The sequence below is a fragment of the Canis lupus genome, chromosome 26 (assembly GCF_048164855.1).
Source record: "Canis lupus baileyi chromosome 26, mCanLup2.hap1, whole genome shotgun sequence".
In the NCBI taxonomy this organism is placed as follows: domain Eukaryota; kingdom Metazoa; phylum Chordata; class Mammalia; order Carnivora; family Canidae; genus Canis; species Canis lupus.
Window position 1 is genome coordinate 48,017,550 of NC_132863.1, and position 23,213 is coordinate 48,040,762.

At 58.0% G+C, this 23,213-nt stretch overlaps 1 protein-coding gene across 3 annotated transcripts in view; it reads left to right on the forward strand.

The window, feature by feature from the left end:
- Nucleotides 1-23,213, forward strand: part of CDH4 (cadherin 4) — a 496,939-nt gene that overhangs the window by 423,010 nt on the left and 50,716 nt on the right. For all 3 annotated transcript variants that reach the window (XM_072801632.1, XM_072801634.1, XM_072801633.1), the window contains exon 5: nt 21,187-21,342. In XM_072801632.1, the coding sequence (XP_072657733.1) occupies nt 21,187-21,342 (156 nt within the window). The remainder of the gene's footprint in view (nt 1-21,186; nt 21,343-23,213) is intronic.

The following is a 23,213-nucleotide window of genomic DNA, read 5'->3' on the forward strand; positions in this document are numbered from 1 at the left end:
GGTAGCCAGAGCTGCAGGCTGGCACAGCTGCGCCCCCCAGGTGACAGGGCTCCCCGCAGCGCCCCCAGGTCCCAGCGCCCAGGACCCCCTGCCCCAAGGCGTCGCCCCCAGACCTGCACCCAGGACGGAAGCAGGTGTTCCCTTCCCTCCTCCTGTTCAGCCATTCCCCTTCTCCCATTCCAAGGGGACCCACGGGGGGCTCGGCACACTGTGTCCACCGTGGACGCGGGCCCTGTGGCTGGTCTCCCTCGGGGAGCCCCCTGCCTCGTGGCAAGAAGACCCTGCGCCTCTGCATCCCTGAGGCCACTCCCCGTGCAAGGAACAGAGCACCAGCCTGTAGCGGCCTGAGCACTGGGGTCTTTTTTTTTTTCTTTTTTTTTTTATGATAGTCACACACAGAGAGAGAGAGAGAGAGGCAGAGACACAGGCAGAGGGAGAAGCAGGCTCCATGCACCGGGAGCCCGACGTGGGATTCGATCCCGGGTTTCCAGGATCGCGCCCTGGGCCAAAGGCAGGGGCTAAACCGCTGCGCCACCAGGGATCCCGCACTGGGGTCTTTATTTCATGTTCTGAGAAGGAGAGAAAGTGGGTGATGGGTCACGGGCTGGGCAATGCTCGAGGACCCAAACCCTCTATTGCTGACTCCACCCCCCTTAGCTGTTGGCTCTGTGTCCTCCTGGTTGCAAGAAGGCTGCCAAGTGCCCCTGCCATCTCGTCCGCCTCGAGTAGTGACAGCGATGACTCTTTCCCTGCTTGTCATCAGGAAAGCGAAAATACGCCGGGATCCCTTCCCGGCCGCAGACCTTGGCTTCCGCCTCGCCCCTCGGGGATTGTTCGCAGACCGCCCCGAGCTGCAAGGGAGGCGTGACTCTAGCCTCCTTGGTGGGCGACGGGAGCAGGAGGGAGCTCGGCTCACCGCGGCATCCATCACGCCAGGCAGGGAAGCTCCCCGGTGGGTCCCTTCCCGGCTCCTTGGGCTTCCGTAGTCACTAGATATTTTTCCTTCTTTAGGGAGGAAGGTGGGGCTCTGTGATTATATTTTTAGATATCATCTCATTAATAATTCACTTATTTACCGTGACTGTGCCTTTAGACTCCGAGGTCGGCGCTCTAATACGTTGGTGAATTATGTGTTCATTACTCGAGTACCGCATAAAAAGCATCTTGATGCCTAGAAAAATCACTCGTGTGATAAAACCCTTTGTCATTTATTCATTTTAATACAATAACCATCCCGTCTGGTGTTGTGAGTGTTGTGGAGTCTCCGATGACAGCAATAACCCGAGGAGGCAGTTGTTTTTATAGAGCAGAGTTATTGCCGTGTTTAGATTTCAGCACTTTTATTAGGGCGCTAAAATGAGGGCTGATAAGGGGGGATGCCGGCCGACGCGCCTGTAACCCGCGGGGCCCGTGAGACCCGGGGCTGGTCCCGCCGTCCCTCGCCGCGGCGTTGGGTGGCGCCTCCTTCACGGCCAACGGAAGGAGCCGGTGGCCGAAGGGTCGCCGCAGAAGCACTAGAGGGTATGTCCCCCCCCCCCCCGCCCCCGGCCGAGGTCCCCACGGAGGGTGTTGCCCGTCGCCGGTGGGAAGAGAACAGGTGCTTTCCTTGGGCTTCTCCGGAGAAACAGGACCGGGAGGCTTGGGAGGAGCTGCGGGCTGGGGACTCGGGAAGGCTGATGTGCAGACCCCCCGCACTGGTTTGGAGGGGCCCATCTCTCTGTTCTACATGGCGCTCGGCTGCTGTGAGGAGGCTTCCCACTTTAGGGAGGACCATCGGCTTTGCCCAGAGTCCCCTGATTCAAGTGCCCTTTTCTCCCAGAAACACCCAGAAGGATGTTGGACCAAACACCTGGGCGCCTCGGGGCTCAGACGAGCTGACAAAGAAAATTGACCATTAAACGTGGGGGTCACAATCCCAGGCTTCTGGCAAGTGGGTCCAGTGGCCTGCCCTGGGCCCCTCATCCCTGCCGCGTCCCAGAAGCCTGCATCATGCCGACTGTCTCACAGGGTGGCAGCACCCAAGTAAAACACACTCGGGGTTTTGACACGGCTCTGCCGTGTGCCAGGGAAACTGGACATCACCAGAGACTGCGTTAACAAAGGCATGAGGTCCAGAATGAAGGAGGTGAGAGTCCCGACAGCTCACACCTGGCACATCCTGCTGAGGTCTGCACAAACGTGGTGCACGTCAGAGAATTCCAGTAAGCTGAGGGGGTTTGGAAGGGCTTGCACAGGATGGAGGGGGAATGAAAACGAAGCCATAAAAGGTCAGTGGTGGAAGTGGAAGGGAGACGGGGTCACCAGACACCATCTGCACCATCTGACGGGCCGTTGGCAGGGAGGGAGTGGAGGACGACGCTCTGACAGTTGGGCCGTCTGTGGAAGCCAAAGGCTGACCTTAGGGACCGGGTGGGGTACACAGGCCCCCTGTAGCAGAGACGCCGTCCAGGGTGTGCGCGCAGGGCAGGAGTCGAGTGCACCCACCAAGGCCCCGCAGCCCGGCCGTCCCCGGTGCTCTGCACACACGCTCTCCGCCTCCCTGTCTGAGGCTCGAACCATCACAGCTGACGGCCCTGGAGGGGACAACCTCCCGTGGATCCTCCAAACTTGAGCCACAGCAGAGCTAGAGCATCGGTGGTTCTGTTCGCACGCGACCTGTGATGGCTCGAAGCTGCCCCCGGGGGTCCCGGTCCCGGCCGGCGAGCTCCCACAAGGCCAGCCTCCCTCACACAAACAGCCACCCATCTGGGGTTCCACCGGGGGCACCGAGACACGGAGTGGGGGTCCTGGGGGAGCCGGGGCGGCCGCGGGCTTCCTGCCGCAGGGTCAGGTGCCTGGAGCCGGTCCAGGTGTGAGACAACTGGGTGTCGTGGGGACCACAGCGGACAAGGCAGCAAGCGCCCCCCTGAAAGAGGAGACGGTCTCAGGCTCCCCGAAGGCCGCCACGTGCCCAGTGTGAACAGATGTCCCAGGTTTTCAAAGAGCAGCCAAAAACCCGCCAGTGGGGCAGACGAGCCGCGGAACTGCCCGTGGCCCGGGGCCGCCGGGCCTCTGCCTCCGCAGCAGGGAAACGGGTGCTTCCCACCGGAGCGCGGGCTTCGCTGGAACCAAGTGCCGTGCGTCAGCATCGTCTTGCTCGGCGCCGACCTTCCCGAGCCCACGGCTGTGTCTCCCTCGTCCCCTGTCCCCGCATCTCACGCTCCCGGCACGGTACCCGCCACGTACCACAGAGTCTCTGTGCCCACCTGGCTCCTGGCGCAGACCCCGGGGACAAAGGCAGCTGTGCCCTGAGACCGAGTTCAGGCCTTCGCAGCGCTGCCCTCCTCGAGGTGGGGGACAGACGGGCCGCCGCCATCCCCCTCGGACACGCCTTGACTCACAGGCCAGTGTCTGCCCAACTTGCCGTTGGGTGTCAGGAGTCCAGCACGGTCACACGGCCGTTCTCTGTCCTTGTTTCCTCACTGCCCCCCCAGAGGGGGAGTGGAGCCCTTTCTCCGTGACACGGGTGGAATTACAGCCGGCCGTCTGAGTTAAAGCCAGTGAAGGTCACTCCCGATTACACTGTCACTTGAATAGCGGGAGAAATAAAGCAGGTCTTAAAACTTTCTGCGTCGGAAACATGCACTTGCCACTGAGACGCATCAATTTCTGTTTTCCCCAAATTTGCATTTTGTGTCATCATAAAGGCAGACTTCAGAGGCAGGAGAGGCGTTTTAGAAATTGTTTGGTCCAAACCCTCACTTTACACGCAAGGAAATGAAGGGCCCCCAAGGTGAGCAGACTTGCCTTGGACACATGTTAGCGGGTGAGCATCGTGCCCTTGGACCCTGGCCCATAGGGCCTCCTGCGGGGTCCCAGGCACATTCTGAGCCCCTTGCCACTTGTATGAGGTCCTGTTGACATGAGCAAGAGCTGCCGGGCACCCAGACCGGGGCTGAGCTCAGCACTGAGCCCCTGGGGAATCCCTCCGCTGGACCACCCGGCACCCTCCTAGAGGCAAACATGCTGGCCTCCAGGTACTAAGTAAAGAAAATTCTAATTCATCGCAGGAGGGCTACACACCCACCACTTGTGATAGCAGACGCTGTCTGGAATCTTTGAGAACTGCAAAATCTGAAGCTCTGAAAATATTCAGATGCTCTGAGCTGCCCCACACGACCTCTTGGATTCGTCTATTTCTGAGTTTCATTTGTTTTATTCGGCGTGGTTAGGTGACGCATTTATTGTGTCTGTTACTGTCCCTCCTTTCAGGCAAGTGAGCTCCTCGTACTATGATGCTGGTAGTGGTGATGGTGACGATGGTGGTGGTAGTGAGAGTGGTGCTGGTGGTGATGATGATGATGGTAGTAGTGATGGTGATGGTGATGGTGGCGATGATGGTGGCCGTGATAATAGCGATGGTGAGGATGGTGAGGATGGTGGTGAAGTCGATGATGGTGGTGACAGTGATGACGGTCACAGAAGAGGAAGAAGTTGCAACTGCCATATCTTGAGCACTTTCTGAGTCTTCTAAGTTATAAGCATCTTTGTTTTGATCCTCTTGACAATTTTTATGCAGTAGGTCTCACCATCCCTGTATAGATGAGGAGGCTAAGTTACGAAGGTCAGACTTATCCACGGGGGCACCAGCAAGTGGCAGGGTGAGGGTTTGAACCCAAAACTATTTGCTTCCCGAACTCATGCTTATCATCGTTGATACAATGTCCTCAACATGAGTTTGTGGATTCTGTACTCAGTTGAATTGCTAAATCCCTTGACGTCTGCTGAAATATTTGGCAGCAAAGAGTAAATGCCCATAACACATTTATGTCGCCAGTTCATGTAAACTCTTCAAAAAATAAGGCATGCTTTTCTCCACTGAGTAAATTCTACACCGAAACATGCTCAGTCAATAAATACTCCGCAGTAAAGCCATGTTGTGGGCCAGCTTTCATAGGTGTAGAAACTGTGTTTTATTGAGAAGTTTGCAAGAGATGATGTCTGTAGGGCAGGGAAGAAATTGCTGGAGGAAAGCAAGTCTCTAAGGACCATTATTCCATTTGCCATAGTTAAACACATCAGCTTCTTTTCTTTTTTCATTATAATTTTCCTCCAGATATCTGGAGCAATAGCTCCCCCAGGGAGAGAATCCCATTGTCCTCCAGAGCTCCGAGATTAGGGCTCTACTCCATGCCAGCTTTCCTTTGCACCTCGGGGTGGCCCCATCAAGCGTAGCTCTGCAAAGGCGTCTCCACTGCTGCCTTGCTAAATACGGGCTGCTGGGGGGTAGCTGGATTCATGGGTAACGGATATGACTTGAAATGAGTAGTGGCCATTGAATCTTACAGAGATGGATAAGAATACAGAAAAGATGGTCTCCCTCTCCGTGTCCCCACAGCAGGCACTAAGTGAGTTGATGATGGTAGAGAGGCAGGACAGAACCAAAACAGAGAGACCCCTGGAGACGATCATTATAGGTCTCACCTAAGGAGGCAAAAGTCCTATCATTTTCTTCCCTACGCGGAGCTCTCTGCCTGTTATGAGAACCCGTGTGGGCACGTGTTCATCTTTCTAATAGTGACCTCATTATTTTAGTTGGAATTAACCAGCATGAAAACTTGGGAGAAAAGAGGTCTTGATAAGAAATAGTAAGCCAGTGCCAAACAAGAGATCCAGGTCAGATTTAACTCAATTGTAGGGATATTTAGAAGGGGAAAAGAGTCCTTTTTCCTTTTATTTGAAGGCTCTTTGATCTACGGTCTTCTTCCCACTTATGCTTATAAAGGAACCATTACGTTGTGGGATGACACTGGGGCCATGTACATTATAAGAAAAGGCCGAACCCTCCTTAGATCACAAGTGGAGTTAGGCAGCTTAACTTCTGAGCGTAGGCAGCTTAACCACAACGCTTCTTCATGCAGGATGTTTAAAGGTTGGGTCTCTCCAAGCCCTACCTTCTGCTAGAACACTGTGGCCATTTTCATATCCAACAGCCACAGTCACAGTGTTTGAATTTATGGCATAACAGCTGGTTTTTCTCACTTGACTTGCAGATCCTATAGTCGGTGAATCCTTTTTCCTTTCCTCCCTCATCTATTCCTTTACCCCATGACTTGCCCCAAAACTCTATAAAATGACACTAACATTAGAAGTTATAGATCCGCACTTGATGGGATGAGCACTGGGTGTTATGCTATATGTTGGCAAATTGAACTCCAATAAAAAGAAATTTAAAAAAAAAGAAGTTATAGATCCATGCTCTGAGTCTCACCTCAACACCAGGCTCACGCATAAGAATTTTATTGAGCAAAAAAATAAAAATAAAATAAAATAAATAATAATAATAATAAAAAGAATTTTATTGAGCACTTACTGTGGACAAGGCGCCATTTAAGCGCTTCACATACAAGACCTATTTGAAATTCACCCAAACTTTGGAGGTCGGTACTATATGTATCTCTGTTTTACCAATGGGGAAACGGAGGCTGAGAAGTTAAGTAACCTGCCCAAGATCAGAAGGTAGAAAATAGCATTTAAATCCAATTGATTTGAGCTTAGAGTTGACTCTTATGCAACTTGCTCTGTGGCATCTCCTTTATATTGTCAGCTGCTCACTTGGTTCTCTAACATATTTCTACTATTATCATGATTATCAGTATCACCATCACCATCACCACCATCGTCACCATCACCATCACCACCATCACCATCACCACCATCAGCAACAGCACCATCACCATCATCACTACCATCACCACCATCACCATCATCACCACCATCACCATCATCATCACCATCACCACCACCACCACCATCATAAGTAATAAACAGGGTAAGTAAAGCACCATTTCTATGGCTCTTCTTCTGTCTGGAGGAAAAGGAATTGGTCTACCTTCCCATTGTTATGCACAGCTGCCAGCACAAAGATTTGATTTTTTAAAATAGCTTATGAAAAGCAGCACTACAAGCAATTCTCAGCTATTTGAAAGAATCAGATAACCTGAAAACATGAATAAGGAAAAACACATATACATTTGATTTAGGATTCCACTGTGCTGATTTTTAATAGACCATTTTTTATGAAAGCTTATTTCACAAGTGCTTATCCCAAAGACTGCCCCATGAAGCAACCATGGTATGATAATGGCTGTTTTGGTGGGGCCAGCGGGATGTTGACAGGTCAGATTGCTTTGGCAGATGCTGGGTTGACCGAAGTGAAGCAGGTGCCCCTCCTGTGGGACTTCTCAGGGCTGTAGCACGCTAACACGCTCCCACCTAGTGTGCAGCTCTGAGATGTCTGGGAGGAGTGAAGGAAGGGGAGCGTGGTAAAAGCCTGGGGGAGAAGGCCTGGTAGGGCATCCACAGAGGCTGGGGAACAGAGCTCCTCGCTGTAGGCTGGGCAGCAAGTCCGGGAAGCAGACCTGGCGTCGGGTCCAGGGCAAGAAGGCCTTCGCTGAGAGTCTCAGGTCTGCCTACCTCCTCCCAGCCAGCACGGACTCTCACAGCCAACAAGGCCCAAGAGCCCTGGAGCAGGGAGCAAGTTCCCATGGGCCAGGGCCAAGGGCCAGCCCCAGAACCAGAGCTGGCCTGAGGCAGCCAGCGGGAGACAGCCCCTCTCTGCCTGACTGCAGAGGCTGGGGCGCCTTGGGGCCGCCCGGAAATGCAGCCTGGCTGATTCCTGGCAGAGGCCCGGGTTCTTCCTCTCTCATGTCCATGACCTAGCAAACCATGTGAAACCATCCAGAAATAGGACCGTTATTTCTAGAAGTCAGTCTCCTTCTCCCAATTCAGGTCAAGGCCATCATTGCTAATGATCCTCTGTTAATCACTCACCGTATGTTGTTTCTGAGCTTAGAATAAACTCGGATTAAAGGGGAAACACCCAAGAGGGCTCCACAGTGCCAGTCCTTGCAGGCACTTCTGATGTCACCCCTCTGACCCCGACTCCAAGCTGCAGTGGCCCCTTCCCCACCAGGACCTCTCCTTGTAGCAAACAACCCGTCAAGTACTCCAGGAATCCCTCCTTCTCATCTGGTGGAACTTTTTTTAAAAGACATGAAAGAAGAGCGTACTTAAAAGTTCTCTCTGCCTGGCTACATAAATTATAGTGTAATCAAGCAATGAAATGCTGTGTGCTTCTTGAAAGAATAAGGCCCTAGGAATTTATGCAGAAAGAGCCTCAATAAGCTGCAGAATGACACAAAGAGTGTGGCCTCGTCTGTTTAAAATAACTACAAAGGCTCTGTACCTACCTTTGTACTGGTATCTATGCCTCTACCTACCTGACCTGAATCTACACCTACACCTGGACCTATAACCACCTGTACCTACACCTGTGCCTCTGTCTGTACCTGTACCTACACCTGTACCTGTGTCTATACCTATACCTACACCTATACCTCTATCTCAACCTGTATCTACACCTGTACTTCTGTCTGCACCTGTATCTACACTTGTACCTGTGCCTATACCTACACCTGTACCTACACCTATACCTGTGCCTGCACCTATACCTACACCTATACCTCTATCTCAACCTGTATCTACACCTGTACTTCTGTCTGCACCTGTATCTACACTTGTATCTGCACCTATACCTACACCTGTACCTACACCTGTACCTGTGTCTGAACCTATACCTACACCTGTAACTCTGTCTGCACCTGTATCTATACCTATACCTATGTCTACACCTGTACCTACACCTATACCTCTATCTCAACCTGTATCTACACCTATACTTCTATCTGCACCAGTATCTACACTTGTATCTACACCTATACCTACAGTTGTACCTATACCTGTGTCTGCACCTATACCTACACCTGTACCTCTGTCTGCACCTGTACCTACACCTGTACCTCTGTCTGCACCTGTACCTACAGCTCTACCCATAATTCCACCTGTACTTACACTGTACCTATAACCACCTGTACCTATACCTATACTTACCCTGTACCTGTTCTTACACCTGTGCCTGTCCCTATCTAGGCCTGGCTTGGGCTGAGGTCCGCAGTAGAGACTTCACTGCCCAGAGCCCCCTGCAGCCCTTGAGGAAGCAGCCCACAGGAGGTTCTGCACAGGAGGGTCCTCCGGGTGGGGTGCTGAGCAGTGGGCCCCACCAGCTCCGCCCAGAACGAATCTTCGAGTGCCAAGGCCAGCCCCCACTCCCCAGGGAGGCTTGGAGCCTGGCATCAGCCAGACGCGTGTGTTTTCTTGATCTGAGCAAATTAAATCCTCCCTGAACTGCAAAATTGCCTCCCCTGGAATAAAGACCATGGACGGGTAAGTAGGGAGAAGCATAAAAGGATGCGTTCTGTTTGCAGGAAGATGGGCTGCTGGCATCCCCGCATGCCGGCGGTGAGTTGGGGCAGGAAGGGAGGGGGAGCTGTTAGAATGGTGGGGGCCCCCTTTAATTGGCTGGGGCCAAGGTGAGGAACCTGCTCACTTGTGGTTTTCTAAGGAGCAGGAGCTGGTCTGCACGTGTGGGCTGTACCTGCTGCTTCCTCTGTCTTTGGGGGGACCAAGAAAGACAGTTCAGCAACCCCTGGCCGTTGAGCCCATGGGCTTCCAGAAGCAGCTTTGGGATAGCCCCCTTCCTCCCCTCCAGCTCCTCGGGGGCCCCGAGTAAGACAAGAAAGGAGGTGCTTCTGGGCCCTTCCTTCCTCCCCTCCAGGTAGAGCCAGGTGAGCTTGTACAAAATGAGCTAAACCGGGAGTTCTCAACAAGGCATATCTGCCCCAGGGACACGCGGCCTTGTCCAGAGCCACATTTAGTTGTCACTCCTCGGGGTGGGGGTGCCACCAGCACCTAGTGGGCAGAAGCCAGGGATGCTGCTCAGCACCCTAAATGCCCAGGACGGTACCCCATCACGGAGAACGATCCAGTGCCAAGGTTGGTAAGTTCTGGTCTAAAAGGGAGGTCGTACAAGCTCCCTGGGGGCATTCGTGGTCTCGGTCACGCAGCCCCTTGTTGCCTTGAATCAAGAGACATTGAACCAGAATCTGGGTCCTTGTCACCATCCCATCAGGTCCCCACGGCCTGTGGCGTGGCAGGTGACACGGGGCCAGGCTGCCCCCTGGTCCTTAGTAAGCAAACAATGGGGATGCCCAGGTTCGCAGCAGCCGGTCGGCCTGTGCCAGGACCTCAGGCCGCCTCCCCCGTCCTGCTCACGGGCCTCCTGTGTCCAGCGGTTTGGAGACTTGTACATGGATCAGGATGCTGTGCTGGAACTTTCACTGGCTTCTGTGGCCAAACCCCCCTCTTCTATTGGGGTAAAACACACAGCGTAAAATCTACCCTTTGTGGCATTTAGTACGTGCACAATGCCATGCACCATCACGTCCACCTGGTTCCAGAACGTTCCATCATCCTGTAAGCACCCAGCCTCCACTCCCCTCCCCCAGCCCCTGGCATCCACAAACACTCTTTCTTCTCTACGGATTTGCCCATTCGGGTCATTTTGTACAAGTGGCAGGACAGGATATGTGGGCTCCTGTGTCCAGCACCACGGTTGGGAGATCCGTCCACGTTACAGCACGAATCAAAGCTTCATTCCTCTGACAGGCAAAGAATATTCCGTCGTGTGGAGGGGCCGCATCTTGTTCATCCTTTCGTCCGGGTCTGGACAACGGGGCTGTGACCGCCTTCGGCCCTGGGCACAGTGCTGCTGCGAGCACTGTCTTCGGGTCTCTGGGCCGTACGCCCAGTGGAACTGCGGGGTCGCGTGGTGACCCTTTCACTTTTGAGGAGATGCCAGGCTGGCTTCCAGGTAGCCTGTGGGCCTCCCGCTGAGGTGGCCAGCGGGCGAGGGCTTCCCCGCCAAGCATGTCCCGTGAACGAGCCACTGGGGTGGGCCTGGGCTCCAGGAGCCCCAAGGAAGCACCCCCGGTGCCGACAGCCATTGGCAGGACACACTGCTGGGGGAGAGGGGCGCCTTGCTCCTGCTGCGAGGGTGGCCAGGCGCTCGGGTTTGGGGGTTGACGGCCCTGCGTCCCAGTGGCCCCGCACGACCCTCCCCCTGCATCCAGTCCTGTGGGACCAGGGGCAGAGCCCACTTTCTCTGCAGGCCTCAGCTGGGGTGGGGGAGACACGGTCCCCGGGCTGCATGGCGGGTGCAGGGGCCCTGGGGCAGTTCAGTGTGTTCAGCAAAAACCAAAGGCCCCGTGAGATGCTTGCGGGAACCTTGAGTCCTTAAGCTCATGCAGAGCAGGAGCTGCCGGCACCCTGAGCCACTCCCGTGTGTTGGCGGGATCGGCGGGCTTAGGGCACCCGCTACAGGGAGGGGGTATAAGGGTGCCTAAGGCATGAGCCCTCTCGGAATATGAATATGAATCAGGGACTCAGGCACAGGGACCCCCACTCCTAAGCGACCAGCATGTTGACCACCTGCTCCCCGAGAACATGCTTGGACGCTGGGCACCTTTGCTCTTGGATGGAGATGTCAGGGCTCCTGGGGGCCCTTCGAGCAGGAAGGACGGGGCCGCGGGGAAGTCTTGGCTACATGTTCCTCCGGGCACAGGAGGGTTTGCGTCACTCACTCTGGCCATCCCGCCCCGGGGGCCCTCAGGCTCCTCGCCGACGCTCCTGCCGAGCGCAGGTCCAGGGAACCCGTGTCTGCCAACAGGCGTGTCACCAGGGACCCTCAGTGTCTTCATCTAGGGCGGGGCTGGCACCGTCTCTCCTGGGGCTGCCGCAGGGGTCAGTGAGGTGGGGCGCGCTGAAGCGCCCAGGGCGGTCACCCGAGTGCCGCAGAGACAAGAGAAGCAGCAGCAGGTGTGGACGGCAGCGGCGCCGGGGGACGGCACCTGCTTCTCTGTCGCAGGGACTGGGGCTCTGGGGGCCAGTGGAGGGGGAAGGGGGCCTCCGCGGCTCTCTTCACCACCCACTCCTGTGCCCTTCGGAGCACTTACGGCCTCGGGAGCTCTCCCAGGCTGGGGACACACATTAGGCACCCGCGGGGCGGGCGGGCGGGCGCACGCTCCAGGTGGTAATGAGCGTTCAGAGAGGATCCTAAAGGAGGCACCTGAGTCCAGCGACTCTCCTCCGGGCGGGGCAGTCAGGGAGGGCTGCCTGGGGCGGTGGTGGTGGTGCCGCTGGGGACCAGAAGGCTTTGAGGGGTAGGAAGGGGAGGAGCGCTTGGAAGAAGGTGGAGTCCTCAGCTTTCTGGAGCCGCTGCTGTCCCCATCACGGGGACCCTCCCTCCCCGGCCCCTGCCAGGCCTCCGGGTGCAGCGCCCTTGAGTCACCCCACAGACGTGGCCACGGCCGCTGCTTTCCTCACCGTGCTGCCCAGCACCGCCCCCCGAGGACTGTGCAGCCCTCCTGCAATTGAGGATAAAGAGAAAGTGGGGTTTCAATGAAAAGGCTGAATCTTGGTGATGGATTTCTCCTAGTGACGGTAGAGACACGGCCTCGGTTTCAGGCCCACTCCCGAGTCACAGCCGTGTCTTTTAAAGGCTGGCAGTTCTCGGGGGCAGTAAAAACTCGGGGGGAGAGTCCCAGGGAAGCTGCTTCCAGCACCTCTGCTCAAATCCCTGGGTCTAGGAGGCTCCCCCTTTCTGGAAATGCCTGCCCCGTCCCAGAGCAGAGTAAGGCGCTGTGCCTGCAGCCAGGCCTGCCGCCCGCGCGTGGGCTGTGACGGCCGAGCACCGCGGGGCTGCCAGCGTGGCACAGGGGCTCTGAGTCCCCGTGCTCGTCACACGGGGGCACCCGCCAGCAGTGCGCTGCCCTCCCCGGGGCCCCGGCCCACCTGGTAACCCCCGCCACTGCCCAGCGTGGCCCCTCTCTGGGTCCCTGGAGCAAAGCAAGAGCTCAGTACTGTGTGACCATGGAAGTGGGAGGGACCAGGAACAGAGAGGGCCTGGGAGTCCCAGTACGTGCTGGGAGCATCGCTTGAGCTGCGACAAAGCACAATACTTAGCCCTCGTTAGTGGCTCAGCACAGTACTGAGGAATCGTAGTACCCACTCAGTACTGACCAAACATGGTACTTAGTACTGGACAAGCACAGTACTCTACTTGGTACTGACTAAGCACCATGTAAGAAGCTGAATAATCATAGCACTCAGCCCTCAGTACTGAGGAAGCACAGTACTTAATCGTCATCAGAGTCCCGTTTCCAGGTGAGGACAAGAAAACAGAGGACTCGCGACTTGACTTGACCGAGGTGGGGAGCTGGGGGGCCTCTCCGGTGTCCCGGGGAGCCGGGCCGGAGGAACAGGGTACGCAGAATAGGGAGGACATGTTGGTGCCAGCAGGGTCACTCCCGTGAGTGTGTGGGCAGGGCCCCCCAGCCGCAGGCAGGGAACACGCGCTAACCCGGACCCGGGCTCCTCGCCTGGAACACCAGACTGACCACCAGCGAGGTGTGATGACAAGTGTGGGGAAGCGCTCAGCCCGCAGGTTCTCGTGTCCTGTCATCCGTCCCGCTGACCCCCGACTTGATGGGACTGAGGCGGTGGCCCCGAGAAGAGCTTGGCTCCTCCGTGGCCGTGGGCTCCAGACAGACCAGGGTATTCCTTGCGGGAGTCATGGGAAGGGGCGGCCTCCCGGCTCTGGCTCCGTGCACACGACGGTGCTCGTAGTGAGGTGGGAGCAGCCCCCAAAGCCCCGGATCTGCCCCCACCTGCTCTGCTTGGAGCCGCTTCCTCTTCCAGGAGGCCCTCCAGGCACCTGCGCTTGCCCCAACGCCCCTCCCCTCCGGCCAGCTGCTGGGAGTCCCCGAGTGACCCTCTCTCCTGCGCGGATGGCCGAGCGGCGCACAGAAGGCCGTCAACCACAAGAAAAGAAAAAGCTGGTGACGGCGAGGGCGGTGTAGACAGCTGAGCAGGTGTGGCCAGCAGCGCTGGTGATGCTCAGACCCCCGCGGGCCCCCGCCCTCGCCTCCTGCGCTGGGTCTCGCCAACGGTGCACAGACGCCCCCACGGAGGTCAGACCAGGCCACAGGGGAGACACCCACCCCCCGCCCTGGACCGGCCCACTAAAAGCAGCCCCCTTGTCCCGAGGCTGGGCTCCCTCCGCTGCAGGTCACACGCCACGACCACGCCCCCCCGCCCCCCTGTGGGATGAGGTGAGCCAGACCCCGCTGACACCAGGTCTCTCTTTGCTCTTGCCCCTTCTCCTTTTCCCAGTCATCGCTACATAAGCATCCTTGTCTCGGTCTCCGCCATAGGGAACCCCGCGCGGACACCAGGATCAAGAGGTCAGGCTCAAGGAGGAGGTACCGTAGGCTAAGGCCCGAGCCCCCCGGGGACCTCACCTCTGCTTAGCACTTACCTGCCCGGGGCTAAGGGGTCAGATGGAGTCTTGACCCTAAGGCCTCGGGGAACCATCCAGCTTCTAAAGCAGGAAGAGCAGGCCGGGAGGCTCCCGGGCGGCCAAGGGCTGGAGGGAAGGCAGGCCAACCGGTGGCCCTCAGCGGCCTGACAGGGAGATGGCACAGTAGTGGAGGGGCCCCCATCACATCTCCCACCCCGACTCATTCTTGATTCCGATCCACGTTGGAGGGGGCGCCTGGGTGGCTCACTGGGTTGGCGTCCGACTCTCCGACTCTTGGTTTCGGCTCGAGTCATGATCTCAGGGCTGTGGGATGGAGCCCCAGGTCGGGTCGGGCCCTGTGCTCGGTGGGGAGTCTGCAGGAGACCCTCTGCCTCTGCCTCTGCCCTCCCCCTGACTCGTGCTCATGCTCTCTCCACCTCTCTCTTTCTCTCTAAAATAAGTAAGTTTTTAAAAATTCTTAAAAAAAAAAAAAAAAGATCCACGTTTAGGAAAGAGAAGCTGATTGTCCCACCTGGCCGGTGGGCCTGCCTGTTGGCTGGGGGGAGGGCAGGGCGTGTTGACCGTCCCCCTGAGACCGCACACGCACGATGGGGAACGATGACCCCCCAGAGGACGCCAGGCCTCTGTTACCAGAAGAGGCAGGAGGGGACCCCGCGTCGCCCCATTGCTAGCAGTACTATCTTCTCTAACGCGAATTAAGTAGCTACCTGTCTTTATTAATTTGGTGCAACCTGGAGGGCATTTTTGAGAAGCATCTAATTCACTCTTCCCCACCAGGCGAATTTTGTAAGAACATATTCATGGCTTTCATTAGCATTCGTATGGCTTTGAGGATTCTTTTCGTGATTTGTAAAACTCAAAGTAATTGTGAATGGTAATGTGTAATAGTGTCGATGCCACACAACAAATGCCTTTTCCTATCACAGTCTGGGTTTTTCTGTTCATTACAAGAACCTAATTGAAAATAATTGAAGGCTGGATTTTATCACACATGAAAATACTCGATAAAATGCAAGAAAGGCAAACAGCTTCGAGCCTCGTGATGTTGGGGAGTCAAGGAAGAGTCGAGGGAAGGGAGGAACCCTTACTTGCCCGCGCCCCAAGTTGGTCCTGTTAATCTGATGAGAAGAGTTTGATCATGGCCAGGCCCCGCGTCCTCCCCAGCGCGGCGGCCGAGGGCTCTGGTTAGACGCGGCGGGAGCTGCTTGCAAGAGCAGCCCAAGGGAAGCTCTCCGCCCAGATTCCCCCGCCCAGACTCCCCCGCGGCCTTCCAGAGTCCCCGCACCCCGAGGCGGCAGCCAGGAGCGTGGCACCGGTGTCCCGGAGATGTCCGGGTGGGCCCCCCGTCCTCGGCGTCCCCAGCTGCGTTCAGAGGCTCCTCAGGAAGGCCCGTGACTCCATCTCCGTCCCCAGTTCCTCGTGGAGCTTTGTCCAACCCCTTGGCCCCTCGGGTCCTCGGTGCCCGGTAGGGAGAACGGACGGACAAGGTGGTCTGGTGGGCCCGACATTGTGGGATCCCCCTTTGGTGACTCCCGGGAAGCTCTGGGATGGGGAGGAAGTTCCTTCAGAGCTGACGGGGAGGCTTCGGGGGCAGAAGGAGGGTAGGAGGAAGCCCTCGTCTGGGCAGAGGCCCAAGAGGAACACAGTCGGGATGGGGTTGAGGACGGGCCATCCCACTGCCAGCCCCATCCTGCCACCCCAATGGGGCACGGGGGGAGCATGCCCTGCCGTGTGCCAGCCCCTGCAAGGGCAGGACAGGGGCCAGCAGGGCTTCCTGGGGAAAGGGGCACCCCCCTTCTCTCTGGGCTCCACTCTGGGGGAGGTGGGGGGTGACCAGACCTCGCTGCTCTGCCTGGCTCCCCTCCCTCTCTCATTTCTCTGCTCTTTTTCCTTCCTCTCTCATCCAGCTGTGAAGCCTCCAGGTGGACCTCTCTCTCTCCCTCTCCCTCTCTCCCTCCCTCCCCCTCTCTCCCTCCCTCCTCCTCTCCCCCCCCCCCCAGCAACCTTGCACTGCCCCCGCACCCCTCCCTGATGCCCCCTCAGGCCTCACTCCCCACACCTCTCTGCACGCTTCCTTCCTCATCCTCTGGGCTCAGAAAAGCCGGTTCCTCTAGGAAGCCCTTCCTGCCACCGCCCACCTGCCACGGCCTTGGTCTTCCTTACGGCCCCTGGCGGTGACCCTGGCCACCTGTGTGCCCATCCCTCTGCCCCCTGCCTCCAGGCAGTATGCCCTGGTGTCCTGTGCTCATGCAGGGTTCAGTGAGCATCACTGTGTGCGTGGTGCCAGGTGCGCACGCTGTCCCGGGAGACAGAGCCTGTCCTGCTTGTGTTCCTCAGGCCAGGCCGGGGAAGAGTGCTGACCGCCCTTAGTGCTCACCTGGGCAGGGGGGCAGGGAGGGGAGGAGGAGGGGGGAGGAGGGAGAGAGAGGAGGGAGGGGGAGCATTCACAGGAAGCAGACAGGACAGTAGACACATAAAGCCTGAGGTGACCCTGATTCTCTGTCGCCTGAAAATCAAGAAGCCCCAGCAGTCAGAGCTGGGGCCCCGCTGCGGCCACATGGGGGCTACAGATGCATCTAGTGAAACAGTTCTCCTACCCCTGGACTCTACTCTGGTGGGAGTCAAGTTTTTAAAAGACAGTGGCCTCTCCTGGCTGCCTGCAGCCGAGGCCGAGTGCAGATCCGCCTGCGTCCCGCGTGGTCCGGGGCCGGGGGGCGGGTGCGCAGCTGCTGTCATGACTCAAGCATCTGAGGCGGGGAGGAGTGAGGACCACTGCAGTCAGAAGTCCCAACAGGTAACGAAAACGAGGGTGTGCAATCTGTTTCCCTGGGAAAGTCTCCAGGTTTAATCCCAATTGAGGAGAAAGAGCTGGAACACTTCACTGAAGATTTACATCCTCACGGAAGAGCTTCATCCTAAGGACTTGGAAGCAGCTTCGAAATGTTAGGGCAGGAGCGCCGGGGAGGCCACGTAACGGCCCAGCGAAGCCCGGCCCGAGGGCATGGAACCGGCACCTTCCAGGACGCCGGGTGCCAGAGGGGAGAGGAGATCCAGCCGTGTGTGTGTGTGTGTGTGTGTGTGTGTGTGTGTGAGTGTGTGTGTGTGCAGGTGTGTCCATGTGTGCATGCATGTCTGTGTGTGCATGCTTGCAAGTGTGCGTGCGTGTGTCCAAGGTGTGTGTCTTCGTGTGTAGGTGGTGGGTGCATGCATGTGTGCAAGGTGTGCAAGGTGTGCGTGCCCCTAACCGTACGAGGCAGCGGACGAGACCAAACATTCCATGTGAAACTTGCCCCACGTCATCCCCCTGGAGCCTCTTTTCCCTACTCCTGCTCCAACAATCTTTATCACAATTTTTCTCTGTGGACTTAAGAGGGCATCGCTTCTCTCGGTGCCCGGGGTCCCGCAGGCACGCGCCGAGGGAGGGCAGGGCAGCGTCCCTGGCGCAGTGAGGGTGATGTTGGGGGGCCTCGGGCCAGCCGGGGGGCAGGGGCCAGGGCCGCAGCCGGGAGCCCCGAGTCCTCCCCGCAGCGGGCGCCCTCATCTCCTGGCGTGGGGCCTTCCCTGCTGGGGTCTGGCCGTGATTCTCTCCCCTTCGATGCTCTGGGAATAAACCTCCAAGGTGTTTGCGATTCACAACCACACGCAGCGACTTTTCTCGGTTTCAAGTTCATTTGCGATTAGGCAAATACCTCGTCCTTGGGGAAGCCTCTGCCAGAAGCCTTGTCTCGTCCGGCCTTTCCTAAGGACACGGGCCGGCCTTCCGGGCACGAGCCCCCGGGTGAACACCAGCGCCCGGCGCCGTAAGTTACTTTAATGCAGACGTCACTTTAAACTAACCTTTTACCATCTGTTCTGTCCTTTAATAACAAATGCAAAAGAGCATAACTCTCTGTGGTGTCGTAAAAGTGAGGTGGGTGATGGAGATGCCTGTCTGTGTTCTTTATTCATGGCCCTATCATATGCTGCTGTGATGTTTTTCTCATTTTCCAGACACAAATCACGGGGAAACTGCTCTCCCCCGATCTGGTGAATTCATTTGTACAGTATTTCTTCTTAATGTGGGAACCCGTGGGGGAGCTCAGAGCATCCCGAGCCGGCGCGAGCTCCGGACGCGCCCGCAGAGTGGCACGTGGGGGATTCGGCAGAGGCACCCAGTGGTCAAAATGTAATGAGATTTCTTTGCAAAAAAAATAAAACCTCTTTAAATATGAGGCGGGTTCTTTTCAGTGGTTTTATAATTAAATTTCCCCGTGAAGGGTGGGCTGTGCCCCCGGCTGCTGCAGCCCCCGCCTCGACTGCTGCCCCCCACCGGGGACCTGCTCAGTCCAGCGCAGCCCAGCCCCTCTGCCGGGGCCTGGTGCGTCCTCGAGTGCCGAGCTCACCGCCCTCTCTAGAACCTTCCTCGCTCCCAGAGGCAGCCGGTGCTTCAAGGGCAGCTAGCCTCGAGTTTTTGACAGTAATCGGGCAGCTCCCGTCTCCGCCACCGGGTCTTACCTGCTGCACTGGGTTCCCCACACCCCGAGCAGGAGCGCAGGCGCAGGCGGCAGGAGGGGGCTCCCTCTCGGGGACCCAGATTGGTCGCCGCTGCCCCACCTACCCAGCGGCCACAAACTCCCGTGGGGAAAAGAGGCGGTGCTCAGCCACGGGCCATGAAGGGCTGCCCTCCTGTGAACCGCAGGGATGGAGCCAGGTGGCCGGAAGGAACACCTGCCCTCAGATGCTCAGATGGGGCTATTGTGCCTGAAGGATGCCACCTGATGGGCAGGCGAGGGACAGCTGATGAGGACCGGGTGGACTCCGGCCCTGGGGTGCCCGACCTGGGGCCCAGCGTGTCATCGCCTGCAGGAGGCCGGGGTGGCCAGCTTGGCGGGACGTGTGCCCTCAGCCCCAGCCCCTGCCATTCTTTCAGTGGCCTTGCGGGCGACCCTGCTGGGGGTGTGCTGCTCAGGGCAGAGCCAGGGAGAGCCGGGAGGTGGGAGATGGGAGCAGAGGTGGTCCTCGCCACCTGGGGGAGGAGCAGGTGGGGAGGGGGAGGGGGATGGCATGCGGTGGGGGTGGGGGAGGGGGTGCATCTCCAAAGCATCACCCAAGACGTCCACTCAACATGTGTCACCTACGTGGGTACAAAAAAACACTTGTTGTGATGAGAACTTCGGGGACGTGCGGTCAGCAGGTTGCAGAGAGCAGTGGGGGGGGGGAGCTGCCGTCACTGTGCTGTCCGGCTCGTCCCGTGACCCACTTAATGCAGACTGGGATGTGTGCCCCGTGGGCCGCCCCCACTCGGGGTGCCCGCCCCGCACCTCCAGTCCTCCATGCCATGAGCTCGGGGTGGGGGGCGGCAGGGGGAGGGGGTCTTCATTCAGTTTTCACTGCGGTCTCGTAATAAAACGTCCCGGCCAGCCCTGCTCTGTAGAACTGGAGCCTTTCACCGCCGTCCTCTGCCTTATAAAACGTGGTCATGGCTCCGGGGCTTGATTGACAAAAAAAAGCTGTTGACCCCTGAAGGATGCAGGGTCGTCCGAGCCCGACCCGGGCACAGCCAGAAATCCGCATACTGACTTCTGACTCCCCAAAAACCTAAGTGCCAGCCGCCCAGTCGAGCAGAAGCCTTACCGGCAAGGTAAACAGGCGGCGAGCACTTAGCGCGTGTGCTACGTGTTTCACGTACCGTTTGTACGCTCGCCGCAAGGTCAGCTGGAGAAGGGACGGTGGCGTCACGGACGCCACAAGGCAGCGGAAACGCGCTGCGGGCCCGGGCCGTCCTCATCGAGCCATCCTCGTAGAAGTGGACCAGCGCGGCCCAGAGCCGCGACCGAGAGTCAGCCGTGTTCAACGCCGAGTTCCAGTCTGTTCGCTTGGCCTTCCCAACCGCCCTCTGCAGTTCATTATCCCACGGCCCAGAGAAGCCGGTTACCTTCCGCTCCCGTCGGGCGCCCCTCATCGCTAGAGCTCTCGCTTCCTCCAGGCGGAAGGGGCGCATCCTATTTTTATTTTCTGCATTTTCCGTTGAAGTCGAGTTCACGTGCAGAATTACACTAACCGCAGGCGTGCGCCGCACACCTGGACGCCGGGTGACTCGGCAACTATCTGCCTTACAGAGTGATGCCCACAAGGAGTGCCGTCGCCAACTGTCGCCACGCCGTACGCCTTAGTTTTAGTTCTGCCAGTGTCCCTTCTGGCCCCCGGCCCCCTGGGCCCTGCAGCGCGCGGGGCTGTGCGCCACCCCTGCCCTCCCACAGTCCGACCTCGCTCACGGACTCGACGCGGGAGCCACGGAAACGTTATGTCTTTTCAGCGACGCCCAGCTTCTCTGTGAAAACACCTCTGCCATCCCGACGACAGGCTTCAGGGTGAAACCCGGGCCTCTCTGCCCCAGCCCCGCCTGGACGTCCTCCCCTCAGGGACCGGATCCTGTCCTCTGGTGCCTCCATCGAAGGAGCGAGAAGACAGGGACACAGATGAAGACTCGGGGTGTCAGCGTGCTGCGTCCCCACCTTTCTTCCCTCTGGACTCCGCAGCGGCCGCTCCGCGTCCCTCCTTCCTCGTTCCCCACGCGATGGTGGACGCGAGGAGCGTCTGCGTCAGGGCCCGGGCCACCTCGCACCGCGTTCCCTGCCTTCCTCTGCGGTGCTGTCGGTCTCCGCCCCGTGTCCCTCGCTCCTGGCACAGATTTGAACTTGGAATACCGTGTCTCGTCTTTCCCCGTGACCTCGCGGGCCCCGGGACGTGTGGTTGGTGGCATCCGTAACTCCTGCCCACCGACTGCCCTGCCGGTTCCCAAAGCAGACAAGGCATTAGCTGTGCTCCCAGAGCGCCTCGGGCGGGCCCGGGGCCAGGACATCAGGGGCTGGATGAGGGTACGTTTAAGACGCGTGGCCCCTGCTCCCCGCTGCAGGCTGACGCTCCTCTCCTTTCGCTCCTCCTTCCAGATCCGCTCCGACAAAGACAACGACATCCCCATCCGCTACAGCATCACGGGCGTGGGCGCCGACCAGCCCCCCATGGAGGTCTTCAGCATCGACTCCATGTCCGGCCGGATGTACGTCACTCGGCCCATGGACCGGGAGGAGCGAGCCTCCTACCACGTGAGTACCTCGGGCCCTGGGCTCCTACCTTGGGGGGAACGCGGGCGCCAGCCTGTACCGGAATTACCCACGCGGCTGGCACCTCCTGGGGCTTCTCACTCGGTGCACTCAGGGCGGGCGCAAGAGTTCGCACCTCTCACACGGTCCCGGGCCAGCACGGTCTGGGGCCACGCTGGAAGGACGCCTGGTCTAGAAGAAGCCCTGGTCCACGTGTGCTCCGAGAGCTGGTTAGTCCTGTGGGGGAGATTCCCGTGGCCGCCGGGCACACTCGGGCCCTATCAGCACCCCCATCCTCCCCAGCCCTGGGGTAACGCTCCTACAGCAGCTCCATCTCAGAGCTGGGCCTGCAGAGAGAAACTCAGGTAAAAATCTAGGGGCACCTCGACGGCTCAGTGGCTGAGCATCTGCCTTCAGCCCAGGGCATGACCCCAGGGTCCCGGGATCAAGTCCCGCATCAGGCTCCCTGCATGGAGCCTACATCTCCCTCTGCCTGTGTCTCTGTCTCTCTCTCTCTGTCTCTCATGAATAAATACAATCTTTAAAAAAAAAAAAAAAAACAAAGTAAAAATCCAGTTTGCAGATCGGCACCTGGAGGCTCCTGGCTGCTCCCCTGCCGGGGCTCCCTGATGTGGCGGCTCGGGGGAGAGGGATCCCGGAGCTCAGGTGGAGGCGGCAGGTGTCTTCCACCCTCACGGCCAGTCCCTCGTCCAGACCCTGCCTCCTCGTCTGCTGGATGCAGGTTTGCACCAGCTGGAGGCAGCACGAGCCCAAGGCAGAGGTGAGGACCACAGCCTCCTCACCAGGCGGGGGGACTCGGGGATTAACCTGCGTGAAGCGTGGAGAACAGGGCCCAGCGCACAGTGGGGCCAGAGTGCATGTTTGTAGTTGTCATCGTGATACCCGAACACCCAGGCATCAGCTGTAGTCTGGAAGTGAACCATCATCTGAGAGGATCAGATTCTCAGCTTCTTGCCCCGATGCGACTGCCATCAGCCAAATCTCACTTGGCTTCAGCCCACCGCGCTGACTGGCCCAACACGGCTGCTGCTGTCTGGTCATCTGCGCGGGGCCCATTATGTACAGGTCCTGGCAGGAGGGCTCCGCGTGGTATCCGCGTGGCCATACCACCTCCCAGGGCCAAGAACAGAGCCTGGGCCTCAGGGTGTGTGCACCAACCAACTACAGAGGGAGGGAGCTGGTGGGAGAGGATGACTCAGTCGTTGACAACTGGTGACCTCCCCTGAGGGACCCCTGACACCCCACCAGAGGCTGGGTGCTAGGCTGACTGGACCTGGGGAACTCTGGGTTAGGAGGCTGGTCCACCCTCTCTTAGTCACAAGGGTTTCCTGTCTCAGACTGGTTGCCCGAGTCCCGAGTGGGTTCAGCTGCACAGAGGCTAATTGACATGGATGAGGAGCTCCAGCCCTATGGTTTTCTCCAAGGAGTAGCGACACGGGTGTGGAATCAAAGTCAGGCTCACAGCTCCAGAAATCCCCAGTTCACTAGTCCCAGACATCCCTCTACACAGCAGCTTCTAGGAGAAACTATGACTCATTCACCCAGACTCTTACCTCTTGTGTATCCCACTTCATCCCTCATCCATCCATCCATCCATTCTTCCATCCATGCCTTCCTTCATCCTTGCATTCTTCCATCTATCTATGCCTCCATCCATCTACTTATCCATATGTTCATCCATCATCCATCCATCCATCCATCCATCCCATCCATACATCTGCCCATCCATCCATTGATCCATCCATCCATCCATCTATGCATCCATCCATCTACTCATCCCTCCGTCCATCCCTCCCTCCATCCATCCCTCATCCATCTGCTCATCATCCATCCATCCCTCCATCCCTCCATCC